The sequence below is a fragment of the Lycorma delicatula genome, chromosome 1 (genome assembly GCF_047948215.1).
Source record: "Lycorma delicatula isolate Av1 chromosome 1, ASM4794821v1, whole genome shotgun sequence".
In the NCBI taxonomy this organism is placed as follows: domain Eukaryota; kingdom Metazoa; phylum Arthropoda; class Insecta; order Hemiptera; family Fulgoridae; genus Lycorma; species Lycorma delicatula.
The window spans coordinates 332,711,445-332,739,272 of NC_134455.1; the positions used below are offsets into that span (position 1 = coordinate 332,711,445).

The following is a 27,828-nucleotide window of genomic DNA, read 5'->3' on the forward strand; positions in this document are numbered from 1 at the left end:
TTTAAATCAAATACAGAACTTGCATATTTTAGGAGTTCTATAGAATAATTCCTCAGATAAGCTACTTTTCCAAACTACTCACGCCATTGTTTTCTCACATAAACATTTTATGCAATCATTGTGGCATAAAATATTGTATTCGATTACACAGAATGATTTTCATCACTACATACTGTAATTTGCACTTCTAGTTTTTGTTTCAGATTTATTCATAATGCCAAACCAAAACAATCTAAATGAATTTCTGGTCCTTTAACTACTCAGGAACTAAACCACACCCTTACCTTTTTATTCAACAATCACAACACATGCATTTCAGTGACAAATTAAATAACCTTAGAAACAATCAAACTATTTCTAAACAAAGCAAACTTATATCACTTGATCCATTTCTGGATAATTCAGACTTAGTACACATAGGTGGCAGACTGTAACACTCTGTTACATTACCAAATGAAACATCCTAATACTAACATCACGAAACTAATCATTAATGCTAAAAACTTGCAACTCTTCCATGCTGGTGTTTAACTTATTCAACATTCATTATGACAGAAATATTAGAAAATAAATGGCAAGAAAGTTATTTCCTCCATCATTTGTAAATGTACATGCTTTCAATTGCAAAAACCAAACCACAACAGCTTGGTCAACTATCAAGTAATTTCTTCCCGACAATTTTCTACTTGTGCAGTAGACTATGGCAGTCCAGTTATGATTCGTCATGACAGGCAGAGGTCTAAAACATTAAGCAAATCTTATATAGCACTTTCATATGTCTCACCACTAAAGATATTCATTTAGAATTAGTTTCTGATCTCATCTCACAGTCTTTTACAGCAGCACTAAAAGATTCATATCAACTAGGGGCATTCCCACTCGTCTTTTCTGATAACGGTTCCAATTTCTGTACTGCCAAAAATATACTTTATAATTTGTATAGATTTTTAAATTCAGAAAACTTAAAATCTGACATTGGAGCATTTGCTACGATAGAAGGTATTTCTTGCTCTTTCATTCCTCCCTCTTCACCCCATTTTGGTGATTTATGGGAAAGCACAATCAAAAGCATATGATAAATATCAAATGCTTTGTGCATGTGTATCAAATGCATCATGTAACAGAACAAACCATTCTTAATCTTGAAGAATTATATACACTTTTGACATAAACTGAAGCCTGTTTCAATTCCTATCCTCTCTTCCCTATTTCAAATGATCACAGAGATTTAGAACCACTATCACTGGGACGCTTTCTTATTGGATGCCCACTCACTTCCTTACCTGATCCTGATTACCAAAATTAATTGATTAGGCTACTGACAACTACTACAAAAGTTTGTACAATTTATCTGAAGACAATGGTCAAAGGATTATTTACATTATTTACAGCAACGCAATAAATGGTGTTTTCCATCATGTAGTCTTTGTGTTAGAGACTTAGTATAATTTACTAATGAAAATCCTCCACCCATGCATCGGAAACATGGAATTATCACCCAGGTTTATTCGGGCTCTGACAATCTTATAAGATTTGTTGATTTGCAAACAGCTAACGGTCAATTAAGAAGACCTATTCATAAATGATATCTGTTACCGAACACAGATGATTAATTCAAATAATATATATATTTTTTTTAATAATATTTTTGATCAATTTAAATATTTCATATGCTTGTTTTCTTTAATTTCATTCGATTGTATTTTTAAAAAGTGTATCTGAACACCTTATAAATATTGTTTTTAATTACATATTTGTATTAGTTAAATTACAATTGTGTAAAAAGCAAATTACTCAATTTTATTATTCTAACAATATGTTAATCTTGTTATTGTCCATATATATAACTAAATTTATTGTTACTAGTTCAAATAATTCATTATAAATTGCACCTTTTATGTAACTTAATTGCAATTGTAAAAAATTAAAATCGTAAAAAAAATCATACGATTCATGTTATCTATCATTTATAATAATTTAATTCATATATCATATGATTTTTGGCGAGCAGTATATATAGACTTAGGTTCATTCATGTTATTTAAAATTCATTATTAATGAGAAACATTAATTTTCATTTAAGTTAGGATCTTTAACATTTAAAGATCTTCAGCTTCGGTCAGATTCACAGTCGGATTCTGACAGACTGTGAATCCACCGAATTCAGTGACTCCATACAGTTAACACAGCTCCTCACTTCATTCAGGCAGTTCTATTCCAATCTTCTATGAGCCTATTACAAGTCTCATTACATGATATTACATTTACTATACAATAAATTTACGTAAAATTAACAATGTTATACATATGAATATATTTACAGTTACAATAAAAATAATTATAATTGCAAGATCATAAAGACTTAATTTATTTAAAGAATCAACCCCGTTTTTTTAACACATACCACGTTCAAATTATTTTTACATATATATAGACCACAAATACATTTTTAGATATTTTTTTAATCGATACAAATTACAGGTACTTTTTATTTACAATGAATGCTTTCATGTAAACTTTTTTCTTATTTTAAATACAAATTAATCAGGCAGAATAATCCTCTGTTCAGTTTCTAAATCTAAGCACTCAAAAAGAACACAATACGTAGAGATAAAATGGAACTACTGATTTTATTATTGGACTTCTCTTTAACTTTTACATCCTTAAAATGCTATGGTAATATAATAGCATAAAATCAATCAATTTTAATTTCAAAATGCAAAATAACCATTACACATACCTTTTAAAAAATCTCTTCCATGTATCAACAGTAGAACTAGTCCAAACCCAAGAACTCATTATGACACCTGTAGCAAACAGTGCCAATATATGGAGCTGCAAAATTGCAAGACTAGGTCTAGTTTCTAAGCGACATTCATACTCACTTACTCCAAGTCTACAACTAAAAAAAAATGCATATAATATACACATCACCACATTATGATTAATGAAGAACAAAAAACACAATTTTATTCATGCAAAATTAATGAATTACATAAAAAAGTTTTTTTTAAAACTATTTTCTATAAATGGAATGTAAGGATTAGCAATATTCTAGGATGAACTGTTTACTTGTAAGGACTAAATATTTTTTTATGATATATTTAACAGAGAAGCTTGAAGCCTGTAGCGGGTAAATGTAAATTTTGTAGCACAAGAAAAATGCTAAGCCTGACTATAAATAAAAAAATGACCTTCTATAAGAAAAGCTGATATGCTAACATGAAAATCAGAAATTTATTTTAAAATGTTTCAGTTGAAAAACTAACTTCCAGTTATTAGTGTAGCTCAATGGTTTTTAATGCTGAACATTAAAAGTATTTATGTAAAATTTTCCTCCTTTACAACTGAAATGTGGTTTTGAAAACACATTAATAAAATAAACTAATTTTATAAATAAGCAGAAATAACCTTCTTTCTAAATACTTTTAGAGAGTATTTACTCAGCTCGTTTTGTAAGTGGGATTGTTTGATCAAGGAAATCTCTTTTGTAGCTAGTCAAAATTCAGTATTCTGTTGGAATAAGATTTTTATAATAGAACATATAACTTAATGCTAACTTGATCTATCATTCTAGTTTTAACTAAGCTACCTTAAGATCAATTTATTTACATAATGGAAATTATTTCCTTGTTGAATAATCAGTTCAAAAATAAAATAAAATGAACATCTTTAAATATGATTTAAAACTAATATTTATTTTTATGTTAAATGCTTAATGTTTATAATGAAAATTCAAAGATTAATTCTCAGTCTGGTAAATAGGGACTAAATTAATATTAAAATTTCAAATTAAATTAAACATCAAAATGAGAATTTTTAAATTCATTTGTTTCTTTCTGAAAGTAAATTAATTTTTTTCACATAAAACTTGATATTGTAATGTTATATTTGAGAAAAAGGTCTAAAATTTTTATGACTGTTTGTCCTAATATTTTTCTGTTCTTTAATTATTATTTAAGATTTATTTTTTATAACTGATTATCCTTATTTCCAAGACCACTTCTATAGGTTACACTGCTTACCCTAAATATTAGCAGTGAACTCTGACAGCAGGTATCATCAGTTTTTCATCTGATTAAAATTTGCTATGGATGTATGTATGTATGTATGTATGTATGTCTGAATACCTATTCCATCTTGAGAACAAGCATCCTACTGTTGGCTTCCCAGACCATTATTTGTAAAGACAGATTAGATATATTATATATTATATATACACACACACACACACACACACACACACACACTATGGGAAATTTGCTATATTTTTGTAACAGACAGGTGGCAACCCTGCAGCTGCTCTTACCACATGTTCTTGTTACTTGTAATCTCTCAGACAGTTAGTGCACAGTGAGTTTAGTGTATTGTATTTTGTTTCCTGTGTTTTGGCAATTTTTTTTTTCAGGGCAAAAAACTTTCATCTTATCATCGCCCGGGTACAATATTCGTTCTTACAACTGGACAGTTAAAAATAATTTAAAACTAAAAACACCAACATGCAAAAATAAGTCTCTAAAATTAAAAGCCTTTAACGCACCCTGAAAGCAAAATAACAAAATAAAGATATATCACATTATATCTTGAAAAATAAAATCGTAATCTGCATTACAGGAAATGGCATGAATATTTGGAACAAACTTCAGTAATTTATATATTTAAATATAAATGGACGGCCCGAAGAAATCATAAAACAGGAGATAACAACAGTTCACTATTCCCTAGAACTGTCTGCATGTTAGCCACTAGTTTGGACTTGTGACACAATGTCGCATAACAGATACAATCCACAAGGATGTGATCCACTGTCAGTCAGCAGTCATAGCGAGAAAAAATTGGTGCATCTGTTTCAGATATCCATGAGTGAGCCAACTGAGCCTGCCTGAAATTCCTATATGGCTGGTGGTCTAGCAAAAGCTCACTGTTGCATTACAACTAGTCATTTGCAAATAACACACTGAATCTCACAAACAACAGGGTGTCTGGAGTATACATCACTAATTCTCTGTAAAGCACTCATGGAATCTGAGCAAACAAGAACATGTCTAAATTTTCAGCTAACCATTTGTTAAGGCCTTATTAATGGCATACAGTTCTGCAAAAAAATACTGGTAATGCTGGGAAGGCCAAACATGTGTGTTCTGTTGCCAACTACAAAACCACAACCAACCTAATTAATTTTTCTAGAGCTGTCTGTATAAACTGTAACATTAGGATTCAAGCTATTTCTAATATTATAAAATTCATTTTGTATGAACATCCCACATTATAGTGCAATAGTTTTTTAACCTTGTTATTCATTAACCAAACAAGTTGGACACACCTCAAAAACATAGTAAAATTATTACTTTATCTCAGCATACAAGAATGTCACAGAGGATGATTTGATGATTGCTGAAGAATGTAAGGTATGTTGGCTACTGTAAATAGAATTTTAAAGCAGTTTAAAAATATTGTTTTTTTCTCCCAAAAATTAAGGAAGATGTGTGTTTGTAAAAGGAAAACAACTCCTCAGACTGACCATTTACTGAACAGAAAAACCAAAATGAATCCTAGAGTTGCTGTAGATTTAAATAGAGAAATGATAAAAAAGGTGTTATATCCATATGAATATTGTTAAAAAAAGACTAGGATATTGGTTGAAAAGCACACATATTAATGATAAAGCAACTGCTTTTTGCAACAATAAGCAAGAAGCATTTACAATGGGATAAAACCGATGATGCATTTGCAGTGGAACAGTAGAAAACAGTGCTCTTTTTTGATGAATAACATTTTAGAATCCAGTACATAAAATAAAGTGTGCAAGTCCAAACTGCATAATGAACTTTATACTTATCTCATATACTTTATGTAAATTATATGTAAGATAAAATTGTCCCTCACAGAGGTGAGCAAAACATGACTTCAGTTACCAGTTTAACAAGCATACTTAAATTAGAAATTACCAATAACTTCTTGAAAATTATCTTTTGTTCAGTAAAATGATATTTTAATTCAATTCAATTAATAGGAAGAATTAATGAAATAACAGAAATATTACACTTTTTTAATTTGGTGAGTGCACATTTTTGTCATAATTAATAAATAATAATAAATAAATACTTCATTTAGATCACAACATAATAAAAAATTTGCTGTTCTTTGATAAAAAAGGAAAAACCCCAAAATTTGTATGGAAGGATAAGGAAAAACCACAGTTTAAATTTTAATCTTAGTACTTTAACACTGACTATAACCAGATAACACAACTACTTTAGCATTACAGAGCATAATACATACAGAGAAGACTTAACAGAGAAGTTAACAGAGAAGACTTCATTATGCTTCAAATATTTTTTACAAATAATCTAACAAAGAAAATAATATTCTCAAAAAACTTTATTTAGAATATATATAGAGTGATTCAGGAGGAAAGGGAAAAAATTTGGGAACCGATTTTAAAGCTTGAAATAAGGAAGAACGTTCATACAAATATATGTCTGATAATGCTTTGTTATTGAGTTATGATGAGTGAAAAATTTTGCCCAGCTTTCAGTTCCCCTGTTGAATTGAGGTCATACTGAAATTTTTTAAATGCTTTATAGAAGAGGTACTTGACAGTTTCTTATGTTTTTTTACCAGAAAATCAAAAAAAACAAGTCCCATAACTAAATCTCCCATAGTTTTTATTATATCCAACATAAAACAGAAATACTTGTTGATGACAAACATGTTTTTTTAGGTTTGAAATATAATAACTTTGTTAAATGACTGCAAATACATAAATTCTATTATCATAACTTGAAGAGAATTTACTTCTCAGAAAACTGATGTAATAAAGTGTTTGAAACACAAAAAATAATTAACTTTTATCATTAAAAATAAAACTTAATATTAATAGCGAAATGTTATGAATTTGTATAATTGATAAGTGCTGTTTTTAATACAATAAATTTAGACCTTTGATAAATGAAGCCAGCAACGCTAACTGTATACTTTGAAATTAATTTGAATAATACTCACTGTTGTCATAAAATTGTGGTTTGTGTTAATAATAAACATAAGGCGGTTTAGTTGTTTTTGACATAGTTTTGATTGTGTTTAATTATTTTTGAGAATCAAGTTATGTAGTGTTTTTGTTAGTTGTACGCTAAAACTGTACCTACATTTTTCCAATTAAATTTGAATTTAAAGAAGAGAAATTCCAATTTGAATTCTTGGTTCTAAAAAATGCATAAAAAACCGTAAAGTATTTTGTAGAATTTTTAAAAATCTTCATGAGAATGGTACACTTCCCAGAGCTCATGTTTAATCTGCACGTAAACCGGTACATGGTGATGAAAGAGAAAACATTCTTCACATGGTATAGCTTATTCCTACAATGAACTTGCAAAGAATTTCTACATGATACAAAATTCCAAAAAGTACAGTATAGAGGACATTAATTGTTCATGGACTGCATCCTTATCATGTTTAGAAAGTTCAAACATCCTCCAGTTCGTGACCATACCAGACAACAGCAGTGATTTCAAGCAATGATTTTTTGTGAACGTTTGATGAAGCATGATCTACAACCAATTAATAGGCCCTTTCATACTAGAACATCATGTCACAAGGAGAAATTATCTAGAATGTTTAAACAATGAATTTCTTACAGTGCTTGAAAATTTCTTATTGGCAAAATAAATTGAAATGTACTATCAACTTGATGGAACACAGACATATTTCATGAATGAAGACAATTCTTAAGATGAAAAATTTACTAATAAATGGACTAGACATAAAGGGCTGGTAAATTGGCCACCTAGCTCATCAGACCTTACTCCTTTAGATTACTGATAATAGGGATGCATAAAATGCGAGGTATACAAGTAAAACGTAGACACACACGATGAACTGATTGCTCATATTCTCAATGCTGCTGCCCTCATTAAGGAATGTAAAGATATATTTTTAGGCTGGCAAAAGAAAATGTAAGGAAACGAGTTTACAAGTACATCGATGTCAATGATGGAATTTTAAAAAATTTATTGTAAATTAATACAGTAATATAAACTACAGTGAGTAAATTACAGGTATTTTAAGTAAATACTTTTTAAGTAAATTAAAAAAAGTATTCTAATTTTTCAAAGGTCTAAATTTATTGTACTAAAAACAGCTGTTTTAAATTTTTACAGATCATTTTTTTTTAATTTTGTTTTTAACAACAGAGGTTGATTTTTTTCATACACTCTATTACATGAATTTTCTCAGAATTTAGATTCCTTACAAGTTCTGATAATAGAATTTATGCATTTATTGGTCAATTAACAAAGTTATTGTACTTCAAATTTAAACGCATTTTTTGTCACTGAATTTTTCTGTTTTATATTAGATATGATGAAAACTACAAGAGTAGAGTTTTGGGACCTGTTTTATTCGATTTTTTATTTTAAAAAAATATAAGAAACCATCACGTTTACCACCTTATATAAAACCTTAAAAATTTGAGTATGACCTCAATTAACCATGGTAACTGAAATCTAGTGAAATTTTTCATTAGCCATAACTCAATAACAAAGCATCTTCGGACATTGTTTATATATACTTTTTTTCTTATTTCAAGCTCTATAATCAGTTGCTAAATTTTTTACTTTTCTTCCTGAATCACTCTGTATGTATATATATATTTATATATACAGCCAACTGGACTCTCACCACGATTATTCAAATGCGCTCTAGAAATGGTAATGAGGGAATGGCTCAAAAAATGCCCCCAAAAGTAAAAATAGGCTGAAAATCAAAACAAAACTGTCTTGGTTTGGCTGACCACTTGGCACTGCCAGCAAACTACATCGATGAAGCTAAATCACAGATATTAGAACTTCAAAATATTGCAAATAAAATTGACCTCAAAATATCATTTGAAAAGACAGAAATTTTGTCCCAAAAACCAATATGATTAAAAGAAGTAAACATAAACAGTAACAAAATCAAAATTGTAACCCAACTTAAATACCTCGGAAAAATAAACAACCTTAATCCAAATAAGAAACAAATTAGCTAAAGTTCAAAAATTAACCTGGTACACTTACAATAAACAATGGCTATCAATAAATGCAAAAATAAGACACTACAACATAATTATAAAACCAGAAGCCATCTATGCAGCAGAAACACTCTTCCATATGAACGAACAACCAAAGACAGACAGACTCCAGAAAATCAAAAGAATTAGAAGAATCTACATCAATAAAAAATACCAGAAAGATGGGCAATGGCAGATTGTGCCCCACAAAGTCATGTACAAAGAGTTAGAACTCATCAGTGACACCATGCATAAGAGGAGACTAGACTTCTTTGGACATATCACGAGGATGCAAGATTGAAGACTTCTGAAACAGCTAGTACAGTACAATCTTGACTCAAAAAACACAAAGACAAGATGCAAATGGATCAGAAATAAAAGAGGATCTGAAGGAAATTGACCTTACACCAGAAGACAATACACAGATAAGAAAAAATTAAACAAAAAAAAAACAAGAACAAAAACACTCACAACATGAACATTTTCAACACTAGAAAGGGCACAAACATTGGAATGTATGAAAAAGTACTGGAGGATCACAAGACCCAAACAGTCCCATCAAAGAGACTTGGATAATGGACTAAAATGATCCTATGCAGTCATAAAAGATAATAATAATAATACAACCAACTCCCAATTATCCATAAAAAGCTTAACCACATTGTGGCATAACCGCAATGCATCTCGGAGAAAAAATAAAATGTTAAAAACTTATAAAAAAGCTAAAAATATAAACTTTTTCATCGTTCTGTGATAGGTTTTACTCCATCATTCATTTACTACTTGAATGTGTGTTTGTTTTTATTATGATAATGCTGTACAATAATTTATGAAACATTCAATTAATCTGCAAGCACTGTATCTGTTGACCCATCCATTCCTAAGCAGTCGTCCAAAATGTTGTAGGTTTCTGTCGATGCACTATGTCTTTCAACACAACTAATGATGAGTCAGCATAATCCATGACATAGATTTAGTTGATGCTATACATTCAGAGCTCTATTCTACATCTGAACAGAACGTAACTTTGGTTACGGAGCTCTATTCTACTGCTGACCTTTGTTTTTATTTGCATGACACGTTCAAACAATTTGTACATACAACCATTCATATTTTTTTTATTTTGCACATAAAACATGTTCTCTAGATATATACATTCCACGGCTACAACGAGCAATAAAGGAACACATTTTGTATTATCAATTCAGCAAAAACCAGAAATTTTAGAGAAGTTCAATAAAGGATTAACCATGAAGCAACATTCCATAGAATATAATGTTGAAAATAACACTCTGCATGATATTCATAAAAATATAGATAAACTGATTGCTTTTTCATCAGCTTCAGATTCTTCCAGTGGAATGAAGCAACGTAAAAACATGAGAAAGTGAATCATGCAACAATGAGCTCAGAATAATCCAGTATCTGGGCCCATTTACACAATTCAGGGAACATTTTTTGCTTAATAAACTTTGTTTAACAGGAAATTTTAAAGCGTCTTCTGGATAGTTAACTAGCTTTAAACACCGCCAAGGCATTCATGAAATTACCAACCACAGAAAAAATTAAGAGGTAATGAAGAAGCAACCAATGAATTTGAAGATGTCAGTGAATTTACTGCAAAAGAAAATTTAAGTTACAATCAGTTTTTTAATGTAGAAAAGAGTGGGCACACCTTTGATGATGAAAGATTCATAACTTATTTCTCTGCCATGGTGGCAGAAATATAATAATGAAGTAAAAGGACTTAATTCACAACTTCACCCTTTTTGAGGGCAAAGAAATAATGAATATTTCAATATCTTAACCTTCAAGGGAGCTAGGGCTCAGTTGTTGACTTAAAACCTTCCCTGGGATAGCATGAATGTATCCTGAAAATTTGAAAGTAATCAGTCAGTTGGTTCTCACGTGATATGATAACAAACAAACAGATGAATTTTGTGTGTGTGTGTGTGTGTGTGTATGTGTGTGTATATATATATATATATACATATACAATTACATAAATAGGAAGAGGGTTTTTGTTTGTTCGGGATAAACAAAAAAACTACTTGTAGAATTGCAACCAAATTTTCACCCGTGCTTCATGGAAGGATCTTGGAAAAAAAAAGTATGTATGTAGTTGTGAAGATTTACTGGTTGATTAAATTTTAATTTGGTACATTAAATTTGGTTGGTTAAATATTATATATATATATATATATATATATATATAAATAATTTTTTTCTATAATTCATCTTCAACAAAAAAAAGTTTACATTAATGAATGAAAAGTTTTCTGTTAACTGATTTCCCTGAGTCAGATTCAGCAAATTTCATTTCAAAACTATCTTTCTTACAAAAAAAAAAAAAATCTTTTTTTTTACAATATATCTTACATGTTTGTTTTAAGAGATATTAAGAAACATAAGTAATTATGTTAATCCAATGAACAACTGTTGTTGAGAGATTAAGCGCATTCTGAAAATTATATAATTTTCTATAAATAAAAAAAAGTAATTATCTAATGTCTTCATTATTTCATTAACTAATGAATTGACATAAAAATTTCACTGAGCAAAAGAGATGAAGAAAGGGTGCTCCAAGTCAATTAAGTTACTGTGGATAAATAATTTAATTCTACAAAATCTACGATGACATATTCATAACATGTGCCTGGGCTTCACATACTGATGCAATTATCACTCTCCCATTTCAATTTGGCAATAAGATGCTCCCATTCTTACTAAATACTATTACGTTCGTTTACATGTACTTTATTTCTTTTATAAAATAAGTGAAGATTACAATTGCAACTGGAGACCAAACTTACCATATACAAAAAAAAAAATCACCAAAATAAATTAAAACTGCAATTCAGGCAAGTTAATCAAGTGTGATTATTAAAGATAACAAACTGTACACTGTATTATTCTGCTACACTGTGAAATAGTAAATACATAATTTGTAAAAGTACATTTAAATCATTCAGAAGATTTTATTTTTTAATAACCCATGAACTGTCAATAAAATAAGACTGATTTCAAACACAGGCAGTCAAAATATTTAAAAAAAAACTAATTATACTTAATTTGGTTAAAAATAAATCTTTTCAAACATTTCATCAAAAAAACAATTTAAATAACAGTAAGTATAATGACTTTAGAATACCTTACAATGTGCAACATAGTTCTGTACGATGAATAAAAATAATTTCAGATAAAATACATTTTGTTTTTTATCTTTCACTAATTTTTCTCATTTAGTACTTTTAGTTATTATATTTTTCAACACGTGTATGAATAACTAAAAGAACACAGTAATGTAATCAATCTACTAACTTTATTCACCAAGTTTATTCCTTCTTCTTCATTAGAAAAAACAAAGTTTGAGGGAAGCAATCCTATTTTAGGTATATATGTTTGAAATAGTAAAAAATATTTCCTGTTTTACTGTGAAAAATTTTAAATATTAAATGAAAGAATTAATACAAACATTAACGTTTTAAATGATGCTGAATTTTAATGGCATATTGCATGTCAATGTATGAATGACATTGGAAATAATTTTTACTCTATGTCAGTTAATGAGTTAAAAGAATAATATAAAGAAATAGAATAATACATCACTATACAAAAATTTATAAAAATTTGTAATAATAATTATGTATAAAAAAAATTCTTACACAATATACCGACGAAAACTCTCTTTCCATGATGAGGAATGTCTGAATTCATAGATATGGCAAACAAAAGATGTAACAGCTATAACAAAAATAAGTAGTGAGAAAAACCCCATTCGAACAATCGTTTCTCTTATCTTCGCACTAGCTCGCTCAGATACAATTTCTTGACTGTTTATTTTTAAGCGAATCAATGTTAACAGCCCTAAAAAAAGAATAACTAACGATTAACAAAATATTCACTAACAAGTATTTACACATGTGATTACAAAAATCATTTGATCATAATCAAAATTGTTTGGCAATTAATAAAATACAACTTTACTACGCTAAATTAAATGATTTTTTTAATACTTCATTTCATTATGTGGTTTAAAATAACATTAATTAAATACTAGCAATAAAGACTTGTAAGAAAAAATACAATGGGCACTAGAATACGCAATATACGAGTATTACATTTCATCCATATTTTTTACAATATATGCTATCTTCTTCAACAGAAAAAGCATAACATCAAGTGGCTACTGACTTTCCTAAAGATGCTATTCTTTAGTTTCAATGTTAAAACATTTTCCTTCCCATCTTTGAAAATGTTTTGCACACTGTTTTACTTAATTTAAATGCCTTACATCACTCATTAACTTAAATTTTAATTTATATCTGAACTCCAAAACATTGTAATTTAGTAAAACTGGAAAATTTCAATATAAACAATATTTATTTGTAAATGTTTTTCGGAATCTGGAAGTAACTTGCCCAGCTCTGGCTCATGAATGATTTGAACTTTTACACCATCGAATCTTCACACTCATGACAACATAACATACACCTGTTCATGGCCAAATACTGGTTCAGGAAGGTAAATACCTACTTTTTCCATTGTTTGACCTTGCAATTTATTGATTATGATTATTGCAAATGCAAGTTTTACAGGAAACTGTCGTCTTTTTAGTAAAAAGGAAAGGTTGGTATCAGTAGGTGCAAGATCAATTCGGGGAATGAAAATAATTTCACCAGATGACAAACTGGTTATTACTTCTGCAATAATAAAATTTGGTTTTAGTTCTTTGACAATTGACCTTATTCCATTGCATAGACCTCATTCTAGATTAGGATTTCTTAAAAGCATAATGACAGCTGCTATCTTAAATTCAAGTTCATAAGAGGCATTCCTGAAGAAGTATGCATATTTAGAAATTTTACAGAATTCTTCAGTATTTTCTCCTTCATCAGAATCAATGGAATATGAACATAAACATGTGCCTGCTGTTCCTTCTTTTAGAACATTCTTGTTTATGTTGTCTACATCTTTTTGAAAATTTTTAGGACAAAGAATGGCTTTTCTAGTAATTTCATAATATTCTGAAACTTTTTAAATTGTCACCAAATTTTTTTGGCTATATCTCCATCAAATAAGAAACAGGAAGGTATATCTATCATTTCCTCTGGTAAACCATCAACTGTTTAATCGTCACCACTGCCAAGCCATAACAGCCACTCGCTGAAAAGTGAGATCAACTGAGCGAACATTATTTTCGAGCCTTAAGATTTAAAATTTTTCCCATAGTTGATGGGATTTAATGTTCACTTTGACTGTTTTTGTTTTGTTACCATGTTTGATAACAGAAAGAGTTTGCCTAAAATCATCTCAAAGTAAAATTACCTTACCAACCCCAAGAGGAATCTGATTTTTCGTAATTTCTTTCAGTAGTCGATCAACTGCAGTTAAAGCAAAACTGGGAGCCATTGTAGATTCACTCCAAATTATGGCTTTACATGATCAAACTAATTCTCCATCAAAAGAGTTGAACCTAATATATCAAGTGGAGGTTTCAGTTAATTAAACTGAAAATTAATTGAACTGATTGAAACATGTTTTTTCACCTTCAAGTAGATTAGCATCGATTCCCGTTGATTTAAAAGGAAAGCGAAGAGTACTAAGAATAATTTTGTATAAATTTTTTCCACTGCCTCAAACAACATCATGGAAAAAAGATCTCTGTGAAGTTCTTGATTCTGACAGACATAATAGTTTCAAATGCTGCTTTTGTTCTAGATTTAGTTTACTTGCAATTTCGAAAGCTTTTATTTTTTTGAAACGGTATCAAAATAAGTATTTGGAGTTAGTGAAATATTAAATAATAGCATTGAAAGACAGTATTTTTAGTCAAACTACTGTTAGTTTTTAGAGTGTTGTTAATTTCTTCTAGTGTCAGTTTTGTCATTGTTCACAATTTGGTGTACAGCTATTTTTATGCCTATTTGCAAAATCTTCTAAAAAGTAGTGTTTATATTTTCCAAACAGTTGTTTTGTATTAGGAGGTGATGCAAAAATAAGAACGTATGCAAATAAATTTCTTAGTTGTCCCAGCATAACACAAATTACTAAATATGTCAACACGAAGAAATTTTACAGGGCTATCGTGCCGAAGGAAACAATTTCCTTTTCAATATTGGGACTAGGGATGAGAGTTGGGAGCATCACTACAACCTGGAAGAAAAAGAGACAAAGCATGGAATACAGACATTAAGAATTGCCAAAACCCAAACAATTCAAAACTCAAGCCTCTGTGAAGAAACTCCTATTGATGGTGTTTTGGGATGCCAAACATGTTTATATGAGTATCTGTTACCCTAACGTCATAATGTAACGTTTGGACTCCAAACATTACGTTAAGACACCTCAGACAATGAGTATGTCGGATTTGAAAGACCACCATGCTCATAATTTTGGAACATGACAATGCATGGCCTCACACATTGCACACCACTACAGACGACACTACTGTTCTGTTGTGAAAGTAAGAGGAGGTATACAATCATAATGGTAGAATATTTTTAATTCAAATTACTGGGATAAAGCAAGAAGTAATTAATATTCTCATCAATTCAAAATCCCCAACGGGGAATCTTATACTTTAAAACTTTGGGTTGGTGTCTCCAAGGCCCTACCCTATGCAGCTTTCCTTCCTACTGCACATTGCTGCTGAACCTTTTGCTCAAAAAAAGAACATACACTACACAAATTACAACATATACCCTTACATAGCCACACATCTTACACTGTTTTTTTCTTATACACACACACACACCCCCAGTGGTGTTGTGACACAAAATGCAACCGTAACCCAAGGTGAAAACTATCATTCCAATGGGTAGATGGCTCTACATAATGAGTTTCAAATGATGTTCTCTGGGCAGCTGGGAGAACCCAGTTATATTTAGCTCTAGCCTCTGTACACATGCACTCTGCAGAGATAGTTCTGTATTTCACCGGTATTTGTGGGACCAACATTACTAGGCCTGAAAAAACCCCTATGATTATTGGTGGGCGACCTGAAAAAACCACCAATAATAAGCTAGTGAAAAGACCTTGATCAGCATTGTCTGATGAGAATAACAGTTCCATACAAGATAATATAAATTGTGATGCATCCTGTCCACAAATTAAAAATGTAAGATTCATAGTTCAGCAAAGTGACTCCCTTCACAAGGTCCTTTCCTGATCAACAAAGTAGAAACAGGATCATGTAATTCAAAGAACAGAGAAATTAAGAGATGGAACAATACTAATCAAAATGTTTAACAATGAAAAAGTTGGTCTCTCTATGTCTCACCACATGGGCAGTATAAACATAAATACAATATGTCACAAAACCTTAAATACAAGCCATGAAGTAATTTTTTGCTGGGATCTTTTAGACATTGACATTACAGAAGTAGAAGATGAGCTTTGTCACCAAGGTGTTGTAGAGGAGAAGCAAATAATGAAACACCAGAGTGGAATGGAAGAACCTACTACACTTTCCCTTATATTAACATTCAACCTTCCCGTACCACCAAAAAAAATAAAACTAGGTTACTTTTTGATTCATGTATGACCTTTCATTCCCAACTCACGGCAATGTTTCAAATGTCAAGAGTACGGCCACAGTACAACATCTTGCTCAAAAACTGAAAGATGTGCTAAAGATCCCAATTACAGTAACTCCAAGAGGATGAAATATGTGCAAACTGCAATGGATACATTCACCTGCTCCTGAGATTGCCCAACTCTTAAAGAAGAGAAGGCAATTCTAAAAATTTGAACTAAGCAGGTTTCCAGCCAAACAAAGAGAGTATAAAACATCATTACTTGGTTAATGACCAAAACGTAACTTGGTTAAATCAGACATCTCATTTGCCACTACTATATTAGGACAAGTCCCTGAAAATGCAGGTAATAGTGTGAATCCTGCAGCGAGTTAAAAAAATTTGTTTAGATGTTATCTGATCAAGTTGCTTCACTAACAGCCATTATCTTGGAGCTAAGATGAAGAAGAAGAAGTCAGTAGTTGCAGCCAGCGAAACCAATATTAGTGGGATCCCCTGAAAGCTCCTTTCCCTAAAGTTTTGCCTTTATGGGCAGGAGCAAATACAGCTGGCAGAAAGTCGTCTAATAAGCTCCTTGTTAAGGGAACCCACATAAATACCCCCTCCGGGTTGTCGTCTTTGACTTCCCATTTTCCAAAATCTCCCCCACCGTCACCTCATATACTGGAGGTTATGATTGAGGAACTGCTCAATTCCAGGGCATCAGAGATTATTAAAATTAAAAAACGAATTACCATAATTAAATTTTTACACATCTGTAATTCCATATCTATAATTATCTTCATTTATGAACATTATCCAGTGAATATGATAGAGTATTGATGGGTGCACAAGAATTTTTATTAAATGTGCTTCCAAGAAACACACCTGCAACAAGATGCAGTAACACTAAGGCACTATTTCTGTGAAAGATAAAACTGTCACATAGACAGAAGAGAGAGTGGTGGGGTTGCTGCCTTCATGTAGGACAGAGTATCAGCTACAAGGTTACCACTAGCTATCCTTATCCTTGCAGTCGCCATAAAAACTCTGTCTCTCTCAAACTGCACATGTGCAACCTATATCTCACCAAATTTGGAGTTCAATGCAAAAATCTAGATATACAAAATCTCCTCATGCAAATTCTATCTCGGTCACTAATAATCAGACTTTAATGCCCACCATATTTTACAGGGCTCAAAAGTATGTTACCCTCTAGAAAATATCACACAGTGAGACAAGACTTGGACCTCTGCCTGCTGAATGATGGATCATTCATGTTTGTCATCATCTTCTGATACTTTGTCTAACATCAATGTCTCCTTATGACCACAACGTTTACTGTCTCGTGAACCACGGTGAACAAAAGACCATGTAGATGGATTGTAGAAACAGCAAATTGGAACGATTACCATAAAGCCTTTCCACCATAGTATGATGATAGATCAACAGCTCTTTCCATCACAGCTGATTCCCTAGATTAACTTACCTTTTTTACCTCCCTGGTACTCGAGAATGCTAGTACAATCATTCTACAAACATCAGGAAATCCAAGATGTTCCTCCGTTCCCTAGTGGAATGATAATTGCCAAAATGCGATTAGAAAACAATGGAAGGCACTGCATAAATTTAACCACAGACCTACAAATGAACATCTAAATTTATATTGTAAGGCTAGAGAGGTATGTTGTCGTGTATTTATAGATGCTAGAAGAAAGTCATGGAGGAATTACACAGACACTATCTCATGCACTACTCACACTTTTACTGAGTGAAGCTTCATGCAACTTTTGGATCTCAGAAACAGTCTATCTTCAGACTTAATCATGAAGGAGAACTTCTTACGTCATCTTCTGCAGTCGCAGAAAGCAGATTTAACTTGGCAGATTGTTTTCGTTTGTTGTCCCCAACTTCATCATATACTTACAAATTTCAGAGATAAAAGATACAGATGGAAACAGTACCATTAAAGTTGGCGATTCGGTTAGCAAATTAAATGCTCCCTTTACATTCAGCAGGTCATGTTATTAAAAAACTCATGTGACACCTCCCCTGCACCTGACAACATTCACCTCATCACCTCAGTATGCTCTCAAACCTTCCCAATTCGGCATTACATCACCTATCATATATTTATGTTATTCTCCTTGCAAGTCTTCCCATCCATCTAGTTGGAAGCCACTGTTAAACCAGTACTTAAACTTGGTAGAGATAAAGTATGTTCCTACTTTCTTCCAAAGTATGTTCCAGGTCAGACTCCACCCTACTATATCCTTGACACGCATTTTGTGCAAAGTGATGGAGAGAATAGTGAATCACAGGTTTACACGGTATTTAGAGAAACATGCCCTGATATCTCCAGAATAATGTGGTTTCTGCCAAGGACGACCTTCCATCCATACTGGAAAAACTATTCAAAATCTTTTCTGATCCATCAGCAACTCGTTGCTACTTTCTTTGACATTGGGAAAGTGTATGACATGGCCTGGCCTGGCATTGTGGTATTTTAAACACCCTTAAAGAAAGGGTAGTCATGGGCAATATGCTTGCCTTTATTAGAAGTTTCTTAAATGAATGAACTATTTGTTTGTGTTGGAGAATGTAATACCTCAAGGAAGTGCATTAAGTGCCACCTTGTTTACTATAGCCACCAACAGTATTACTAAATGTGTGCTACCACCTGTTTCATGTTATCTATTTGTTGATGACTTTGCTATATACATATATATATATCAAGACCTGTTGAACAACCACAGATGTGAGACTACTGCAGAATACTATATCTTGCATTGAAACTTAGTCCAAGGCCACTGGTTTCACATTCTCACCTGAGGAAACAAAATGTGTTGTCTTTTCTCACCTACCAGACTCTTTTATTCCACAAAATCCTTTTCAATAGAGACCAATTGCTGTCTTTCCTGACGTTAAATTTTTAGGTTAGCTTTTTGATAGTCGTCTTACATGGATCAAACATATAAAACAGTTAAAAGTTAAATGTTTAAAAATTTTATATTCTACTAGTCCTTAGCTACACCAAGTGGGGGAGCCAACTGATCATGTATGTTGTTTTTATTATTCTTTAAATTGGTCCTATTTGCATTATGGTTGCATTGCCTACTCTTCAGCACATCATTTCATGCTTAAGATGCTGGAAACTGTACATTATGCTTTTCTTTGTTTTGTTACAGGTGCCTTTAGACCAAGCCCTGTTGTAAGCATACTTGATTGCGGTGAGCCATCACTTTGGTATAGACGGGACCAGCCGTTAGCATCTTTCTCTGCCCATCTTAAAGGGCAACCAAATCACCCGGTTTTTAAAGCAGTCCTCACAAACCCTAACTTATCCTCAAAAATGGATGGTATGAAAACCAGCCATTACACAGCAAATGTGGGTGTTCATACTGGAATTTACCGTACCTTTTAAATTTTGACACACCTATTTTCCCAACCTATCCCTGTTCATATCCTCCATGGAAACTCAACGCCATAAATTTTAATTATGACTCAGCATATAATAAAAAATCAATAATACGTATCATCTTTCAGCAAATGATTTTTACCAATTTCTATCCAGGACAAATCCAGATGCAGTTTATCATACACAGATGGATCAAAACAGAAAGATACTGTTGGATGTGCTTTTGTTGTAAATGACAAAACCTACATGTTCGGTCTCCATGGTGAATCCTGGGTAATGAACTTGCAGATTTCACAGCTAAAGAGGCATGTAGCCAACCATTTTTCACCATTCATGTTACTATTACCATTTTATTAATTCTACTAAACATACTCTTTGAGGAAAATGGCAGGGTGACTGAACTGCTACAGAAAATAAATTTCATCGCATCCAGGACTCTGTGCTTCCATGGAGCTCTTCATGTGGAAATAGCCATCAAGAGGAGGTTGTTTAAATAGAACACATAAACCTTACTCATGGACACCTAATGAATCAGATCGATGCAACAGTTTGTCTTCACTGCGACTGCCAGTTAATGATACACCTCATCTTTGTGGACTGTGTGTTATGCAGCATTGTGGCAGAAATTTAAATTAGAAGATAATATCCAAGATAGTCTAGCAGACAATATGACAATACTATTGAATATCTTGTATCTTAAGGCCATGGATCTGTATTCCACTGTTTAATAATTATTGTAATATGTTATTTTTATTTTTTTATTTTTTATTGTTTGTTGTTTTGTGAGGTGCGGCAATGATAACACAAAAGCATTTTTCACCCAACAAAAAAAAAATATCAATTTGGAGTACTTCAGTGTATTTTTCAGTCAGACCTCAACAAAAACCAAATGTATGGATATCTTTACCATTTGTTCAGTCCAGCTACCAAAAGACTTCAATCTATAAATCACTTTACAAATCCAACAATTACATATATTTTGCGTTTTACATTTAAAAACTATGTTTTGCTTTCCAACAACAACATAATTATGATTCTCTATAATTAATAAATTATCTTACCATATCTTACCTGATATCTTTGTTCCATTACATAAATATCCTGATGGAATCTTTTTCCATGTTCAGCACTGACAACTCCACAATTAGGAGGGAAAAAGTCCAGGTATGAGTGGAGAAAATGGATTTTAAGGGACATTTTGCATCCAAGTTGATGGTATTTTGCAGAAGTACTGTCACCAACTGATTGTAGTTTCTTCTCTTTTGCTGCCTAAAAATCCATGAATGACTCCCTTTAAGGCTTCCCAAGCCTCTTCTTTCCCGTCCAAAATTTGATCAAACGCAGGATCCTTTACAAATTGTAGAATTTCTGGCCCAACAAAATAACTTCCTTAACTTTTGCATCACTTAATGGAAAAGTCTCTTTTAAAGGAAATTTGTCTCTTAAGTACTTAAAGGCCTTTTCAGTTCATAATTTTGACAAAATTGTTCATTAAACCCAGCTTTATAATATGAAGGGATGCAAAAAGAACATCTTTTAGGCCCATGAGAGGCTTGGCAACAACATTTTTCTCGCTAGAGTTAAGATCTCTTGCAGGCCAGTCTGCTTAATATAATGTGATTTCCTATTCCTACTGTCGCACATACATAAAAAGCAGCAGTATTTAGTGTATCCCAGTTGCACTCCTAAGAGTACAGCAATGACTTTTAGATCGTGACAGATTTTCCACTTGTGTTCAGCATATTTGATGTTAGTCTAGGATTGCCATGTTTGCATAAGTCTCCTTCATGTGAATTGCATAACCAACAGGAATAAAAGGAAGATAGACGGTTGTCATTGTGAAGTAATACAGCTTTCAAACTAAGCTTGGAAGAGGCTATGAATAGCCTCTATTCAGTTGGATCATGATTCAAATTCAAACATCTCATCTAGCCTTAACGTTGCAGCGATTATTTTTCTTCTCAAAAAAAAAAAGAAAAAAAGAAAGTAGATCCCTATCAAGATGTCTGTATTGTGAGACCCTGACATCACATTGGAGAAGATTCCATTGCTATAGTCTTGACCCTAGAAGTTCTGCCTTCTCCTTTGACAAATCAAGATCTCGAATAAGATCACTCAATTCCGCTTGATTCAGTCTGTGGGGTTTATCATCTTTTTCTTCAAAATCAGTCATGGGTTGTGAAAGGCTTGTTGGATTCTTTTTCTTCCACACTGTCTTCATTTTCTATTTCAAGCTCATAATTTTGGGATGGAGTAGGAACTGATAAACTATCTGAATGTGGAATAGGTCAAATAGCAGATGAAAGATTAGGGTATTGAACTGCTCCTCTTTTCTTCATTGACAATCCTAATTTTACAGGTGGAGTCAAGCAGAAATAGCAGTTATCTGTAGGGTTTGTAGTCTCCCACCAAACCACAGACACAGCAAAAGCCATAGATCGTTTTTTATTTTTCAGCCATTCTGTAGTATAACTGAACAAGAGTTGGAACACACTCATATATGTGGAGCCCATGACCTACCCTGGTACCCTACCTTCATACCAAAATAATGCTGATGGCAGTCTTCACAAGAGGCCGGCATCAGATTGCGTTTCAGTGATGAAAATGTTATTTCACCACAAATGTAGCAAAAATTATTCACTGAATTTGCATATTTTCGTGGCATTTTCATTTAACAAATTTTTCACTTCAAAAGCACTCGAAAACCAGAAATTCTGCACTAATTACAACACAAACAATATGAAACTCACAGTCACAACAACAGTAATAATGTTTATAACCTACAAACAGCTGGAGAACATTGTGTTTTGTCATTTAATAGGTGTGACAACTCCAAAAACAAAATTACTCCCAAACTAAAAATGTAGATTGGGTAAAAAATGACATGTCTTGTATCTTCAAACCAAGAGCTAATCGGTCATTTTTGAATTCAGCAGATACATACATGAGAATGAGTTATTTTTCAGCTCGAAACATTTTCATTGTTGGGCAGTGTAATTAATCTGCATTTGGTGTTCAATAGAGTTTAATGATTACAAATAATTTTTACTTTATTTTATCAATTTATTTCATTTTTCAGCTTTCCAAAAGTGTTGTATATGCAAGAAGGCCTGAAATATAACCTTAGAATTTTTAATTTTACTTAATCATCAATTATAAAAAATTTGAACACCTGTTATAATTTTTTTTTTTTTAATTTGAAATGATAAGGTTATGATTTATTAACACAAAAATGATTTGATATTTTATGTAGATAAAAATAAGAGTTTAGGTCAACATTTTGTGAACTTAATTTTATAAAGAAAGTTGGCAGCTAAAATTGAAATATAGCTTTGAAACTGTGCAAGTACTTATCAAACAGGTTTTTAAATAAACATGATTTATTAATAATTTTCATGCTAGTAACTAGTAGCTAAAGCAGTATGAGTTGATCCACTGCTACTTGTATTTAAGGGTTAATATCAATAAAGAATTTCATTTTTACCTATCATGTAACACTGAAATCTTTTACATATGATATAAAAAAAAGGCGCATGAAAGGTCAACTAAATAACTTTTAATGTAATTACTTTATATATTATGGGGTTTACATGTGATAAACAATCATTCATTATCTGTTAACTGTGTTTGAAGTAAAAAGTACAGTTTTTTATGCTATAGTCGCTTGGTAAAGGTTTATTATAATAATATTGCTGTAAATAATAAATACCTATTTTAATAGTTACATTTTTTAATATTGTAACTATTATTCATAATTATTTATAAATGTTAATTATTAGAATGTATTTTCACCACAGCTTAGAATATTATTAAATAATTGAGAACTTCCCTTACCAAAAGAATATAAAATTAATTATGAACATATACTGCATAATTCTTTGACATTTTTTGTCATCCAATCAGTCTTTAAACTACAAGTTATACAAGAAATAAACCAAAATTTTCCACTACACTTTGAAAGACTTAATTACAATTTTTAAACACAAAACAATATAATTGAAATCATAATCTTAAAACGAATCACAACATAGCAATAGTTTCACATATAAGAATAAATATAATAATCAACCAGAACTACCAATGGATTTCACTATTTCCATCTCCAAGCTGAAACCTTTATAATAGCTTTAAAATATACTTATATTATGCTAAAGCTGCCAATAGACAAAATATAATGCTAAAACTGCTACACTGATGACATTATACTCTTACATACAAGCAACATACATAATTCTTACAATGGCTACCAAAAATCAAACACACAATCAAATAAGCGTAAACCTTATAAGAGTGTAAATCGCTAAGAGTCACAGAAAGAGACATATCATGGGTCTTCAGAAAATTATCAGAAGATTCATTTGATATCTTTTTCACCATATTTTGATACTAGTATGAAAAGCATATTTGAGGTACTCCAGGTGATAGTCTGAAGTTAAATATTAACAGCAATAATGATATCATGAAATGCAGGTGACAATAAATTTAAGCCAATTTTCTCTCCAGGGTGCTTAGATGGGCAAAATTGAAACTTATCTGGGGAATCAGTGTTATATTAAAACATACAAATGCGATTTATAGGACTTTGCCATTTAGATAGAATTAACGCAACATTTGACTGCAATAAATTTCTAAAATAATTGAGAACTGTTAAATCTAAAGCAGAAAAGTGATAACTACAGTTTTTTTTGAAATTAATGTATTTAAATTTTTTTGTAAAACTTTATTTCCAAGAAGAGAATTTAAAAAACTACTTTTATAATATGAAATTAAGAAATTATTTATAATTTACAATAATAAATTTATTATAATTTATAATAAGAAATGTTTCTTTTATAATTTCCATAAAAAAATTAACAAAATCATTTAGATTTGTTAAGAAATATGTTATATTATGGTCATGTATTATCATGATCATATAATAAGATTACAGTATTAATGAAAAATTGAAAAACACCAACTTATGAAAATAGAAAAAAATATATAATTACTTCATAATCTATAACACTGTCATATGTAAAAATAAACACAAAAAGTGCACTTTGATACCTTTATCAATCTGACAAATTCTTGGGTAGTAAAATTACATTTGAAAACGTACAAGAGCTAACTAAAAGAAAAGACCAGTCAGTAATTTATTTAGAAGAAACAATGAACGGCATAGATGAAGTCCTACCCAAGAACTATCGCATGAAAATAAACAAGAACAAAACAAAAGTAATGAAATAACAAAGATGGACCACTGAATGTGAAAATAGGAGGAGAAAAGATTATGGAGGAAGAAGAATTTTGTTATTTGGGAAGTAGAATTACTAAAGATGGACGAAGCAGGAGCGATATAAAATGTCGAATAGCACAAGCGAAACGAGCCTTCAGTAAGAAATATAATTTGTTTACATCAATAATTAATTTAAATATCAGGAAAAGATTTTTGAAAGTGTATGTTTGGAGTGTCGCTTTATATGGAAGTGAAACTTGGACAATCGGAGTATCTGAGAAGAAAAGATTAGAAGCTTTTGAAATGTGGTGCTATACTGAGAATGTTAAAAATCAGATGGGTGGATAAAGTGACAAATGAAGAGGTATTGCGGCAAATAGATGAAGAAAGAAGCATTTGGAAAAATATAGTTAAAAGAAGAGACAGACTTATAGGCCACATACTAAGGCATCCTGGAATAGTCGCTTTAATATTGGAAGGACAGGTAGAAGGAAAAAATTGTGTAGGCAGGCCACGTTTGGAATATGTAAAACAAATTGTTAGGGATGTAGGATGTAGAGGGTATACTGAAATGAAACGACTAGCACTAGATAGAGAATCTTGGAGAGCTGCATCAAACCAGTCAAATGACTGAAGACAAAAATAAAAAAGTAATTTATTATGTAGAGATTAATGTACCAGTGAAACTCTGGATCGACAAGTTTGTTTATATTATAATGTATGATACATTCTACTGCTCACCATGTCTTCCTACTGTAATTCACATTTGTTAAGTTTTAAAATTAATAATCAACATTGTACCAATAGTGAAATGAAGGCAAATATATTTACTTTTTTTTTCTAACATACTGACTAAACATAACATAACATACTGACTAACATAACATACTGACTAAAGTTCATAGACAACCGGTTGTTGTGAATAGTGATAATGCAAGTACTAAAAGAAATGTACAAAAATATTTCAGAACAGTACGATGAATATGTTTGAGAATGTGTTTAAGGTGACTCGATCACCACAGATTTGAAGAAACTAACATGTTTATTAATGATAAATCAAAACAAAAAATCACTGAGTCACCACTGCAGATCTGGGTTTAAGTTCCCACAAGCTTTTAGAACAGTTCTTGGTAAAATTGTCACAATACTGAGGCTACAAGATTTGTGCACATTAGATTCTATACATGTTAATGGAATACAACAAAAGCAAATAGCATTCACTCACAATAAAATTTTTTATTCCCTTTAAAGAAGAGGAATTTTTTAAAATTAGATTGTTACTAGTAATATATCATTAGCGTTGTAGAGCACTCAAAAGATAAAACACCAGTTCCCACTTTCACCAACCACACAGTCGACTCTCAGCGACTTCTACCTGTACAAAGAAGAGATTATTGGGCGGTAAGTAATTTAGGATTGATAATTAACTAAAAGAAGCTGCAAGCAGTGGTTAAATGAACCGGCAACAGAGAAGTATTAGGACATTTTTAAGTTCATATACCATCACAACAAATGTCTCAATGTAGGCAGTGAATTTAAAAATAGTACACAGTTTCATACAAATTTCTACTTAACGTTTTTATATAAAATATTTTTTATAATGAAATCTTTACTTTCAAAATAACCCTTGTACAAACATGATTATACCCCTATGTATTTATCACCGGATGATAGTTCTCCAATAAATGTGAAAATGAGAGGATTTTTTGATTGCAAAATAGCAAGTTTTTGAGTATATTAAATATAAAGAACACTTCACAGAATGTGCATTTGGTATATTCAGCAACTAACACTGAATTTTACACAAAGCATTCAACAATTCAAAATAGTTTTCTAAAGGTGCTGCAAAAGCATGTGTATTTCACACAATACTGTCTAAGAAAAGATGGGTGACATTATGAAAAGCTAATTAATTCTACATTACAATCTATTGTCAGAAATAGGTCGATGTCAACAAAAAAGTCAAACAAGGAGTAAACACAAATTTTTTCAAATTATTACACATGTGAAGGATATTTTACCAATTATTGGAAATAAAAATACATTACAATAAAAGTACGTTATATACAGATTTTTATATACCTACATTAAACAGTATTTAATTTAATTTCTTTTTAAAAATTAAAATTAAAACTGACCAGTAATTTACTTTTCCTCTGGCATTAAATTTTTCTAACATCAAGAAATTGGTAACCTTCTACCCTACATTTTTAAAATCCGCTGACCTTTAGTTTAAAAGACAAAATGCTATTTGATAAGTTCAAACAAAGTAAACAGGTGATAATAAAGTTTACCATTGTTTACCAAAATTTTATTTGAAGTTCAGCCATTACAAAAGAGATTTCAGATCGTCTGATGTAAATGATGACATCATATTGGAATAATTTCAGCTAAGGAAAAATTCTCTGAAATCCTCTAACAGTACAACATTCTGCACATTAACAATACTGTTTCATTATTAGGTTTGTCTCTTCATTTGCATTTGCAAATTCACACTCATGAACAGCCATCACTTATAAAACATATCTTTTAAGAAAAAAATGTTCATAAAATATATCATGAATAATAAAGTTTTAGCTTTTTAATGTATTAAAATAAGTTTAAATTTTATTACATGTTTATTTAAATC

The 27,828-nt window shown here is 31.1% G+C and overlaps 1 protein-coding gene across 1 annotated transcript in view; it reads right to left on the reverse strand.

Annotated features, from left to right (window-relative positions):
• Positions 1–27,828, reverse strand: part of smo (smoothened, frizzled class receptor) — a 98,396-nt gene that overhangs the window by 32,719 nt on the left and 37,849 nt on the right. The window contains exons 9-10 of the mRNA XM_075382171.1: positions 12,715–12,916; positions 2,741–2,902 (exon numbers count right to left, since the gene is read on the reverse strand). Of these exons, the coding sequence (XP_075238286.1) occupies positions 2,741–2,902; positions 12,715–12,916 (364 nt within the window). The remainder of the gene's footprint in view (positions 1–2,740; positions 2,903–12,714; positions 12,917–27,828) is intronic.